The 12682-nt window shown below is 37.1% G+C and overlaps 1 protein-coding gene across 1 annotated transcript in view; it reads right to left on the bottom strand.

Annotated features, from left to right (window-relative positions):
- Positions 1–12682, bottom strand: part of LOC135108103 (large ribosomal subunit protein mL38-like) — a 69129-nt gene that overhangs the window by 44209 nt on the left and 12238 nt on the right. The window contains exons 2-3 of the mRNA XM_064018768.1: positions 1632–1793; positions 1067–1275 (exon numbers count right to left, since the gene is read on the bottom strand). Coding sequence (XP_063874838.1) covers positions 1067–1275; positions 1632–1793 — 371 coding nt within the window. The remainder of the gene's footprint in view (positions 1–1066; positions 1276–1631; positions 1794–12682) is intronic.

Below are 12682 nucleotides of genomic sequence, written 5' to 3'. Positions count from 1 at the left end.
GAGAGAGAGAGAGAAAATGAAAAGTACTATCAAGGATCATACTGATTGTCAATCAATATCTCACTCACCTCATAAAATTCATAACCATATGTGGTGTTCACACACACACACGTCAAGTCAGGGTGTGATGAAGCCTAACAGTGTCAGGCCATCATTCACCTACCAGAGTAATGAGAACATGACAATGCCATGGGTAGAGAAATCCTCAACTTGACCCCCACCCAAACCTTGGTTTTAGAGTGGTGGGACTATAGTTTTGCGAACAAATTTTAGCTTGGTTCACGAACAATGCTTTGGGTTATGAACGCACATTATCCACAATCCAAGGAGCCTCGTGCTCAGTTGTGCATTGGAGTATTTGGCATAAACATTGTTCGTGGGAGTGATGTGTTCAAAAACATTATTTTTTCCCCCTTTTTTGTGTTATTTTAGCCCTCATTATGCCACCTAAGAACATGAAAAGTGCTAATGTCACCACCAGCTCAGTCTTTTGGCCTAAAGAGTCTTGGTTATTCTTTTAATTATTGTAAATTAAAGTACATTACCAATAATGGATAGATATGGGGGAGTGTGGGTTGCTAAAAACAAAAATTTGCTAGAGAGAGAGAGAGAGAGAGAGAGAGAGAGAGAGAGAGAGAGAGAGAGAGAGAGAGAGAGAGAGAGAGAGAGAGAGAGAGAGAGAGAGAGAGAGAGAGAGAGAGAGAGAGAGAGAGAGAGAGAGAGAGAGAGAGAGAGAGAGAGAGAGAGAGAGAGAGAGAGAGTGAGGGGGGGAAGAGTGTATGGAGCAGAGAGAGGAGGAGGCAGGCAGTAGCCTTTTACCCGAAATCCGGTAGCTTCCTCTTTCTCTCCTCCCTCACCATCCACCTCTACCAGCAACTATAGACAACAAAGATAAATTACAGTACTGTTTTATTTAATTTAGTGTTATTTGTCTTTACTTAAGGATATGTATTTCAATTTCATTTTATATATTAAAAAAAAAAAAAAAAACACTTAAATATGTAAGATTAAGTTTGTGAACCAAGGTTCTACTGTATAGAGAAACAGAATAAAAACTTTGCCTGACCTCTTTTGGCTTAATGGTGTTTCCTCTGTACACTGGTGACACAGTATCCTCATCATAGTCATAGGAGATGTTGAGGAAAATCCGTGGGACAAAATAAGCGTTGCCAAACAGATGGTCAAAGATGCCATAGTGTTGAGCTAAAACACGGAGCTGGTGAGGGCCAGTCCCAGTCTCCCAATCAGCTTGAACTTGATCAAGGTCAAGTTTTACTAGAAAAAAAGGAAAGGAAATTAATATGTAATAAAAGATCAACAGCAATTTTCATATAACAAATCTGTGAAATAGATAGATAGATAGATAGATAGATAGATAGATAGATAAATAAGTGTGTGTGTGTGTGTGTGTGTGTGTGTGTGTGTGTGTGTGTGTGTGTGTGTGTGTGTGTGTGTGTGTGTGTGTGTGTGTGTGTGTGTAGACTAACAAGAGAGTAGATAATATTTGATATCTAACAATTATACAATTATAACTGGAAGTACTAGCAACATAATACTGTCCTATGTATAAGTCTTGCATCACATATCTCTGGTCTACATGGCAGCTTTATGACTGACTGAATACTCCTTACAGTTGCCCTTCCATGCTTCTTTCTCCAAAGTTTTATTTTTTCTGAGTTCTTTTAAGTGCTGTAGACGGCTCTCCAGCAGTTCACGACGTGGTGGCCGTCTCTTTGGTAGTCCAATGTTGACAGGTGCATAAAGTTCTGGGTCCTTTTGCTTATGGTCCAGCTCTGAAAATCATGTAATGACAATAATGGAACATAATCACAATGAAACACTGCTAATGTTTCATACTAGTATCATTAATCATGGCAATGCATTATGGGAACTGAACTGCATTCATCGGGTCATAAAGTGAGAGATGATGAAAGTGATTGTGAGATCTGTGAAATATTATGAAACTGAAAGTAGAATGCCAATGGAAAAAAATCAAAGGAAAACATACATATCCTAAAAGAAGATTCAGAGACCAAAGAAGTCTTGACAAACTGCCATATAAGCAGGGTTGGCATAAAGATAATCCCCCCTCCCCCCAAAAAAAAAAAAAAAAAAAAAAACACTCAAACTGCCAAGCCCCCAACCCACAAAAAAAAAAAAAGGGGGGGTTAGATTTTAAAAACTATTTCACATATCAAAATTTATTTTTACATCACATTGATAAATAAGGTCTATAAATGTACATATACTCGTACACAAAAAATGTAAGAGTAGTCAAGCCTGACCTGTTCATTTATTGTATAGTACAAATTAACACAGGCTTTGTCCAACTGGACCAACCTGTATCAGCATTACCTTAACAAGTGTCTGTTCTTCATTGACAGAAAGTGTCAAAATCTTTCAAGATCTAACTCCTCTTGTGATTTTTGGCACCTAGCCAAAAACATCTCCAATAACTTTGCTTCTTCATCTTTCTCTTCCTTATTTCAACCTGATGCCATCTCATCCATTTCTAAAGCTGAACTCTATGCTCAAACCTTTGCTAAAAACTCTACCTTAGATGATTCAGGGCTTGTTCCCCACTTCTCCATCGTCTGACTACTTCATGCTACCCATTAAGATCCTTCGCAGTGATGTTTTCCATCTCCTCACTGGACTAAACCCTTGGAAGGCTTATGGACCTGATGGGATCCCTACTATTGTTCTCCGAAACTGTGCCTCCACACTTGCACCTTGCCTAGTCAAATTCTTTCAACTCTGTCTATCAACATCTATCTTTCCTTCTTGCTGAAAACTTGCCTACATTCAACCTGTTCTTAAAAGGTGACCATTCTAATCCCTGAAACTATCGTCCTGTTCTTTTAATTTCCTGCCTCTCTACAGTTTTGAATCTATCCTTAACAGGAAGATTCTTAAACATCTATCACTTCACAACTTTCTATCTAACTGCCAGTATGGATTCTGTCAAAGTCACTCTACTGGTGATCTTCTGGCTTGGTCATCCTCTTCTAGAGATTTTGGAAAAACTTTTGCTGTTGCCTTAGACATATCTAAAGCTTTTAAAAGTCTGACACAAAGCTCTGATTTCCAAACTACCCTCCTTCTATCCTTCGTTTTGTAACTTCATCTCAAGTTCTGACCATTCTATTGCTGCTGTGGCAGATGGTCACTGCTCTTCTAAGTCTATTAACAATGGTGTTCTTCAGGGTTCTGTCCTGTCACCCACTCTCTTCCTATTGTTCACCAATGATCTTAACCAAACTTCTTGTCCTATACATTCCTATGCTGATGATACTACCCTGCAATTTTCCTTCTCTTTTTGTAGATGTCCAATCCTTCAGGACGTAAGCAGTTCACACAGGGAAGCTACAGGATGCCTGACTTCTGATCTCTCTAAAATTTCTGATTGGGACAGAGCAAACTTAAGTGTTGTTCAATGCCTCAGAAACTCAATTCCTCCATCTATCAACTCAACTTCCAGATAACTATCCTTTCTTCAATGACACCCAACTATTCCGCTCTTCTACAATTAACATTCTTGGTCTGTCTTTTATTTATAATCTAAACTGGAAACTTTACATCTCATCTCTAGCTAAAACAACTTCTATGAAGTTAGGCATTCTGAGTCATCTCCACCAGTTTTTCTCATCCTCTTACCCCAGCTGCTGACTCCGTCCAGGGGCCATATTCATCCATGTATGGGGTATGCTTCACATGTATGGGAGGTTCCACTCATAATGCTCTTTTAGACAGGATGGAATCAAAAGCTTTTCATCTTATCAACTTCTCTCCTTTAACTGACTGTCTTCAGCCTCTTTCTCATCGCTGCAATGTTGCATCTCTTGCTATCTTCTACTGCTATTTTCATGCTAACTGCTCTTCTGATCTTGCTAACTCCATGCCTCCTTTCCTCCTGCAGCCTCACTGCACAAGACATTCTTTCTCTCATCCCTATTCTGTCCACCTCTCTAATGCAAGAGTTAACCAGTATTTTCAATCGTTCATTCCTTTCTCTGGTAAACTCTGGAACTTCCTGTCTGCTGCTGTATTTCCTCTTTCCTATGACTTGAACTCTTTCAAGAGTGAGGTTTCAACCGCTCTTGACTCTGTCGGGAATGGGCACCTAAGTGGGCCTTTTTTTGTTATACGAGTATTTTGTTGCTCTTGGCCAGTGCCCCTCCTACATGAAAAAATAGACTTCAAACCTTTTGTTCCACTCTAGATTACTCTTTGATTATTTATTTAAACTGATTTACATATGAGTAATAAAAAAAATTAGATAAAAAAACAAATAAATAAATACCGTATTTGATGGATCATAAGATGCACCCAGTTTTGCAGACATTGAAATGAAAAAAAAAAAAAAAAAAAAAAAAAAAAGATAAATGAGTGGATTTAAGCACTGAATATGAAGTGAAGGATTTCACCTGACATTTGAAGACTCTCACATGCATTTAGGTCATTATTAGATCCCAATATTTTGCATTTAAAAACTTTAATATTTGCTAGTAGCCTACATACCAATCCTATTGTGAGATGTAAACATGTACCTGACATATGGCATCAGCAGTGACTGTGAAAGACTACTGGGGTAATAAAGTTTGTCCTCAAGAATGTTAAAAGATAGGTGCAATTTTAATTGTATGAAAGTGTCTTACCTCAAGGAGTAATAGCATCACACTATAAAGAACACAGTGAAGCTTGCCCGTGTCACTGGGTTTGGCACCTAGCCAACCACGTGTTTGTTTTGGTACATGCAGTGCGTGGTGCATGGTCACTTAGGCAAATTCTTCCTGACCGGTGTCATTCTATGTGAATTACCGGTAAGTATGACCTATTATATATCATTACCTTGAAAGAAAGAGTTGTTTTGTGGTGTAGTACCAATCATCACATTGTTTACATGTACAAAGATGTCTGGGGTTTGATTTTAGAGCCTCTGTTGCCATAGACTTACCACCAACCACTGCCTCAATTGCTGAACCTTGGCCTCACAAGACACAGGCTCATTTCCTGAGACTTTTTTTTGGGGGAGGAAAGGTATGTGTTATGAGCCATCGAATATGTTAACTCCCCCCCAAAAAAAACCCCATTTTTTTAAACCTGGGTTTTTTTTTTTCAACCCTACATATAAGCCACCTAAAGCTGGAACTAGCCTTTCAGAATTCTGACATTTGAAAAAAGGGAAAACGATACAAAATTAGTCAAGTGGTTATTTTCTGCTACATTACCTTGATGATTCACAGATGACATTCTGGAATAAAGGCAATATAAAGTCTGCAGATCTAGCTACAAATCATCAAATGTACTAACTCTGAGTCATAGACTCTGGCCCAATATTCTTACAGCTGAGGGCATGCCAACATGCTAACATTGTTACTAGCTAATGCTCTTTGTCTTACTTAAAGGCATACAGCAAATAAACTATCTGTCCCTTCTAAAACTTTTATCTATTTTCAAGGACTGCCTTGTCTGTATCTATGCAATCCAGTATCTTACAACATAAATACACCTCAGTTACTGAATACCTCCCTTTTCAATTAAAATTTTGAACTCGTTATTGCTTTGGTTGTGGCACCATAATTCAGTTCTAGAACAAAGTTACTTCATTTCAAATATTAAAAGACGTAGCAAAGGCTGCCGTATATTACTAATTTATTGTTTCTATAAATATCTACTTCATTTTTATATATTTGGAGGAGAGACAGAGTGTAAGACAATGATTCAATCTTTGAAATAAGGTAAATGTGATCCCACTGAAAAGCCTTGATGTAAACAAACAGTTTTCGGCACTCAGGAGTAATTCCAGCCCACCTGTGGCTCTCTCAAAGACCCCCAATGCCATCACTACTGTACAACTGCATTTTTCCAGTAGCTTTTCCCATCAGCAAGATGTCAAAGTGTTATGATCACCTTCATTTTGGGTGGTAAGTGGATTGCTTCTCTCTGTGTCCCTCTGTAAGGCTTCCCTCACTAAACTGGTCTAAACAGTATCTTCTGATGAGTTCTGTGTCACTAAGTTCATTCAATACATCCTTTCTGGATAAATAATTTGTGACCTGGAGACGTTGTGAAGCAGCCATCTTGGCTGTGGGAGTGTCTGTCATAAGCCACTAAGACTGTAGATTGGTGTCTGGAAATGGATAAATCCATTTTACATTGATTCCTATGGGGAAAATAGTTTTGGTTTTTAACATTTCGAATTTCAAGTGGCATTCAGGAACTAATTAAGTTCGAGAACTGAGGTTCCACTGTAATGGTTTTTGGTTGGAGCACAAAGCAAATTAGCTATAAGTCTTCAAACAAAATAGGAATAGGTACGCCACTCTACAGTTCAGAGCATTACCCACTGACAATTATGGTGTTTGTGTCTTGGGTGGCAGCTCTCCACACCAGATTCCATGACACCAGGCATAATGATGGTGGTCACAGCAGCTTTTATCATACAATATTTTAGCTGTACAGACATAATTTTTTGAAGCATCATGTAAAATAAATTTTGTTAAGATTTTTCAACAAATGTATACAAAATAAGAGGCAAATTTACAGAATTCTACTAACACAGGTGGGTTTAGGCTTGGGTTGAAAACACACATACAAAAATAAAAATAATAAAATGAATAAAATAAAATAAAATAAAATAAGTAAATAAATAAAAAAAATAAAAATAAAAAATGAATAAAAATGATCTATTCGGAATAATAAATAATTTAAAGTAATACAAGGTTTTGGTTCTGCTGCAGTTTTATACAATATTATCCAAATATTTTAAATGTTGCTGCATATTTAAAGTTACTAAACAGCCTTGCAAGGACCAAAAGGTCTGTTGCTGTTTTGGTTTTCCTTTGTATTCCTTTGTATTTCCAACACCAACTTTATCCTCATGAAATAAACAATAATAACAGAAAAGAATTTTAAAGATTGTTCCTGGTGGTAGTCTTAACTTGGCACTGCACAGTAGGCACTTCACTGCACCAACAGGGGCTGACCAATGACATGGTAGCATTGCTTCAGCCAGTCAATAACAAGCACTGCAGGTTCACCTATACAGTGGAATCTCGGTTACTGAATGTCTCCCTTTCCAAACAACTTGATTTTTTAACAAAAATTTTGAGTCATAATTGCTTCAGTTGCCATACCATAATTCATTTTCTTTTAACAAAGTTATTCAATTTCAAATATTACAAAACTTAGCAAAAGTTGCCATTTGTTAGTAATTTATAGATTCTATAAATATTTCCTTTGTTTTTATATATTTGAGGAGAGGCACAAAGGGTAAGACAGTAATTCAATCTTTGAAAGAAGTTAAATGTGATCCTGTTGAAGAAGTTCCTCGAAGTAAACAAACAAGGTTCAGCGCTCAGGAGTAATCCCAAGCCTCCTGTGGCTCTCTCTATGACTCACAATGCCATCACTACTGCACAACTGCATTTTCCCAGTAGCTTTTTCCAACAGCAAGACACCTAAGTGTTATGATCACCTTCATTTTGGCAAGTGAGTGGGTTGCTCCTCTCTGTGTCACTCTGTAAGGCTTTCCTCACTTGATCAGTGACAAAGAGAATGCCTGCATGGTCTAAACAATATCTTTTGATGAGTTCTGTGTCACTAAGCTTATTCAATACATCCTTTCAGGATAAAAAAAATTCTAAGCTGGAGATGTTGTGGAGTGGCCATCCTAGCAGTGGGTGTGTTGGTCATTACCCACTAAGACATAATGGACCAGTGTCTGAGAATGGATTAATCTATTTCACATTGATTCCTATGGGGAAAATAGTTTCAGTTTTTTAACATTTTGGATTTCCAATGGCATTCAGTAATGAATTAAGTAAAAAAGACTGTATATTAGCTGTTTTTCAGAGCCTACATTTCTTATTTGTGGGTCAATGTAAGTAACTGGTATAGGCCTATTAAGATCCTACAGGCTCTTGGATTAGGTTTTATCTTGTTTTACCTAGTTTCATCTAATGTCTTCTCTAACATGCCAAATAACTACTTATCACAACTGTTACATGTAATGATTCAGCTGAGTTTTATGAGTATAAATGGGGTCACACTTGCCTCCCATAATCTAGGATCCTACTTTCCCACCAGATCCACCAAGCTTGTACAGAGAGAGAGAGAGAGAGAGAGAGAGAGAGAGAGAGAGAGAGAGAGAGAGAGAGAGAGAGAGAGAGAGAGAGAGAGAGAGAGAGAGAGAGAGAGAGAGAGAGAGAGAGAGAGAGAGAGAGAGAGAGAGAGAGAGAGGAGAGAGAGAGAGAGAGAGAGAGAGAGAGAGAGTGAGAGAGAGAGAGAGAGAGAGAGAGAGAGAGAGAGAGAGAGAGAGAGAGAGAGAGAGAGAGAGAGAGAGAGAGAGAGAGAGAGAGAGAGAGAAATTCCACAACTGCTGTTAAAAAAAAATGCACGACTGCAATTTTTACCAGGAAAAGAAAAAAAGTTAAACTATTGTATGAGACTGCAGTTTTTTTACCAGGAAAGAAGAAAAAAACAAGATTAACTATTGCATGAGACTGCAGTTTTTTTTTTTTTTACCAGAGAAAGAGAGAAAAAAAGAAAATTATTGTATGACAATGCAAACTTTTTTACCAAGGTCTTCAAAACAAATACTGTTTGGGCTAAGCATTCAAGCTTCCAAGCCTAAGCAAGCCTAATTTGAGGAGTTTATCTCTGTCCAGCTGCACAAGCACTTCTTGGCTGTTCTGGCCAGAAATCAGTTAGACTGTAATGTCTAAATTGGCAAATAACCAATTGTCTAATAGCCAAAACAACACTATATAATTTCTGCAGGACCATATTTCACTTATTTTTCATTCCCCCACCCAAAACCCTTACTTTCCCACCAGGATCCCTGGCTTGCTGTGCATGGGAGGAAGAAAATAAGATACTGAGTACTATTGTTTTAAATTGCAATTTTACAACCTAACGTATATATATTTAATGAACTTTACTTAGTTGCATTGGTCCTAGTGGTTATTACTGATCTATCATGCATTATGAACAATTATGCTGGGAAGAGATCATATCTCTAACAGCTATCACTCATAAAGTCAATTGCACTGCAAACAATTTTCTCAGAAGCACAGTACACAGATACTTTTATTTTTGTTGAATACTTAACCAATATATGAATACTGTTTTACTTTATGGTATCTCGGTTATCTTAGAGACTTAGGAAAAAATTGGAGGCTGTTCAGTGGCAATGGACAAAAAATATGTAAGGACTTGAATATTTGGATTAAATATGGTGCTCAAGTGAAGCCTTTGGGTTTGGGTTTGTTCTCTGTGAAGGGTAGGAAATCTTTTTCTCTTCTACTTTCCTTAATTTTCTACCAATTTTTCTTCTTTCTGTCCAAACCCTTTATTCTTCACCATCTTTCTATACCAAAGCAAGGAAGTAAGTAGAGCACTATGTTAAGATTTGATTAAATATTGAAAGATCCTTTTTGAGTGTTGGATGATTTCTTTGTTCCTCACTCAGGGAACATAATCTCAAACCTGCCCAAATCTGGACTACCCTTGATGTTAGAAAATTATTCTTTAATGTGCATGCCACTTCTATGTGGAATACTCTCCCTTAGTTTCTTGTGCCCATTATTGATACTGATTCTTTTAAAGCAACTCTAGTATCATCCTGGAAAACTTACATTCTTATGACTGAGTTTCTTTAAGTGCTTGTTGCTACACATGATGAACCATCTAGCTAATACTAGTATTAGTACAGCAGGGTATGTGACAATGAACATGATTTGTTCATTATGGCAAATGTGTGTTATAGCGACTGAAGAACCTATGGGAAAAAATAACTTGTTCTAGGGAACAAAAAAAATACATTTGCACTACTGCATTTGAGCTAACTCAACAGATATATACAGTACATTCCTGAGTTTCACACCTAGTCCTAAATTTTTATCATCCCAAGTTTCGCACTGTTTTGACAAGTATAGGTCACGTTTACCTATTGTAGGTGTCATGTGTATACATCAGAGTCAGAGCTCTCTCTCTCTCTCTCTCTCTCTCTCTCTCTCTCTCTCTCTCTCTCTCTCTCTCTCTCTCTCTCTCTCCACACACACACAAACACACACTTTGGCAAAAGTAGAAGGAATGAAGAAAATATGGATAAAAAGAGCCATGAATGAAGAAGAAAGAAGTAAATTGAAAAAATTGAGAGTAGAGGCCCAGTCGCAAAATGGGGAGAGAGCACAGGAACAAGCAAAAACATTCACTGGAAAGTTGTGGACATGAAAGTAAGGAAATGGTGGCACAAAGATACCATGCAAGATCACCAAGTTTAAAGATTATGTATACTAACATAGATGGTTTGGTGTTGAGCCTATTGGAACTTATAGACAACCACCAGATGTGGTATGTTTAACAGAAACAAAACTAAAAGAGGAAATAAAGTTGGGATTTGGAAAGGAAGGATATATCACATGGGGGAGACAAAGAAAAGGAAAGGGAGGAGGAGGAGTGATGATATTGGTAAAAAGAGGATATTGTTGTTGAGGAAGTGGAATATGGTGATGGAATGGCAGAAACATTGATTGGAGGAGACAAAGAAAAGGAAAGGGAGGAGGAGTGATGATATTGGTAAAAAGAGGATATTGTTGTTGAGGAAGTGGAATATGGAGATGGAATGGTACAAACATTGAGTGTTGTGATTAAGATCAAAGGAAGTGAAAAAAGGAAAATCATTTTGACATACATACCACCAAAAACTAATGCATGGTAGATCAATAAAAATTTAAAAGCATGCAACTAGAAACAAAAAATAGTATAGAGGAAATGATAAGGAAAAGTAACAAAGTGCTGTTAAGAGGTGACTTCAACACTAAAGCAATTAACTGGAAGGAAATGGAAGTCATGGAGCAAAGAACTTATGCAAATCATGATGGTGAATACAGTAAGACAGTGGGTGAATGAGCCTACGAGATGAGAAGAACCATCACAACTGGAATTAGTGTTTACAAAAATCCCAGAAAGCAGACCAAGTATACATTATCTGAGTCCAGTGGGAAAAAGCAATCATGTGATAATTGAAATAGTACCACTGAAGGAAAGTGTTGCACATGAAAGAATTATACAGAAATGGGAGGCAGAACTATGCTAAAGCAAACTGTGCAGAACTTAATAAATTATATAGAAAAATTAACTGGAAAGAGCTATTTGAAGGTAAAATAGTAAAGTAGTGCTAGAAAAATATGAGACATTTTTGAGCAAGTAGAGAGAGGGGGGTGCAACAGTTTGTATAAAGTTATAAAGTGAAAATTGGGAAGCATGAATGGTATAATGCCAGGTGTTTAGAAGCAAAAAAGAAAAAAGGGCAGGGCATGGAAGAAAATTATGAGAACTGAACAGAAATGCTAGAGAATACAGAAAGGCAAGGCATGAATATAGTAAAATACGAAGAGAAGAAGAAAGAAACTTTGAAAGTGATACAGTAAGAAAATACAAGGAAGAACCCAAACTCTTCTACAGATACATAAATGGGAAAATGAAACATAAGGATGGCATAAACAAGTTAAAAAGGGAAGGAAGAATTTATGAAGCTACTGAAAAGATGAGTGAACTAATGAATGAGTGTTTTCAATGTGTTTACAAAGGAAACCATATTTGTGACAGCAAAAGTGGTATCACAGAATGAGGGAATACAGAAGATACAAGTAAAGGAGAGAAAAAAAAAAAAAAAAAAAAAAAAAAAAAACTGCAGGAAGAGCTGGATGTTAGAAAAGCTATGGGACCAGATCAAGTAAATGGATGGATATTAAAAGAATGCTGAGAACAAATAGAAGAACCCATATGGGATATGATTAACAGTTTGTTGAGAGAAGGAAAAGTACCAAGGGAATGGAAAAGAGCTAATATAGTCCCAATATACAGAGGGGGAAATAAAATGGAACCATTAAATTATAGACCTGTGTCACTAACAAGTACTGTAAGAAAGCTTTGTGACAGTAATTAAAGACAGATGGATGGAATATCTAGATGAAAAGATAATTACAAAAAAATAATTTGGATTCAGGAAAGGGAGATCCTGTCTCATGAATCTACTGAGCTTCTATATGAGAGTAATAGATGGAGTGCAAGAGAGGGACAGATGGGTTGATGCGGTATACATGAATCTCAAAAAAGCATTTGATAAAGTTCCCCACAAAAGCCTTATGTGGAAGCTGGAGAATGAAGGAGGGCTAAAGGGAGCAACAATGAGATGGATGGAGGATTATTTACAAGGAAGGGAAATGAGAACATTAATCTGAGACACTAAATCAAGTTGGCGCAGTGTGACAAGCAGGATATCACAAGGATCTGTGCTGGCACCCATTATGCTTCCAATATATGTAAATTGTATGACAGAGGATCTAAATAGTTATATAAACCTGTTTGCTGATGATGCAAAAATAATGAAAATAATAAAGGATGAAAACGACTGCAAGGAGTTACAAAAGAATATTGACAAGATACATACATGGAGCTGAAGATGGAAACTAGAATTTAATGCCAGAAAATGTCACGGGTTGGAAATAGGAAAAAGTAAAAAGAGACCTTCATGGAAGTACAAAATGGGAGGAGATATAATAATGAAAAGTAATGAGGAAAAAAATTTGGGAGTAATGATTCATGACACACCATCACCTGAAAGACACACAAATGGGATATTTGGCTCTATATACATTAGGGTGGCATTTAA

This window comes from Scylla paramamosain, chromosome 16, assembly GCF_035594125.1.
Source record: "Scylla paramamosain isolate STU-SP2022 chromosome 16, ASM3559412v1, whole genome shotgun sequence".
Taxonomy (NCBI): domain Eukaryota; kingdom Metazoa; phylum Arthropoda; class Malacostraca; order Decapoda; family Portunidae; genus Scylla; species Scylla paramamosain.
This window is presented reverse-complemented; position numbering and strand designations above follow the sequence as displayed.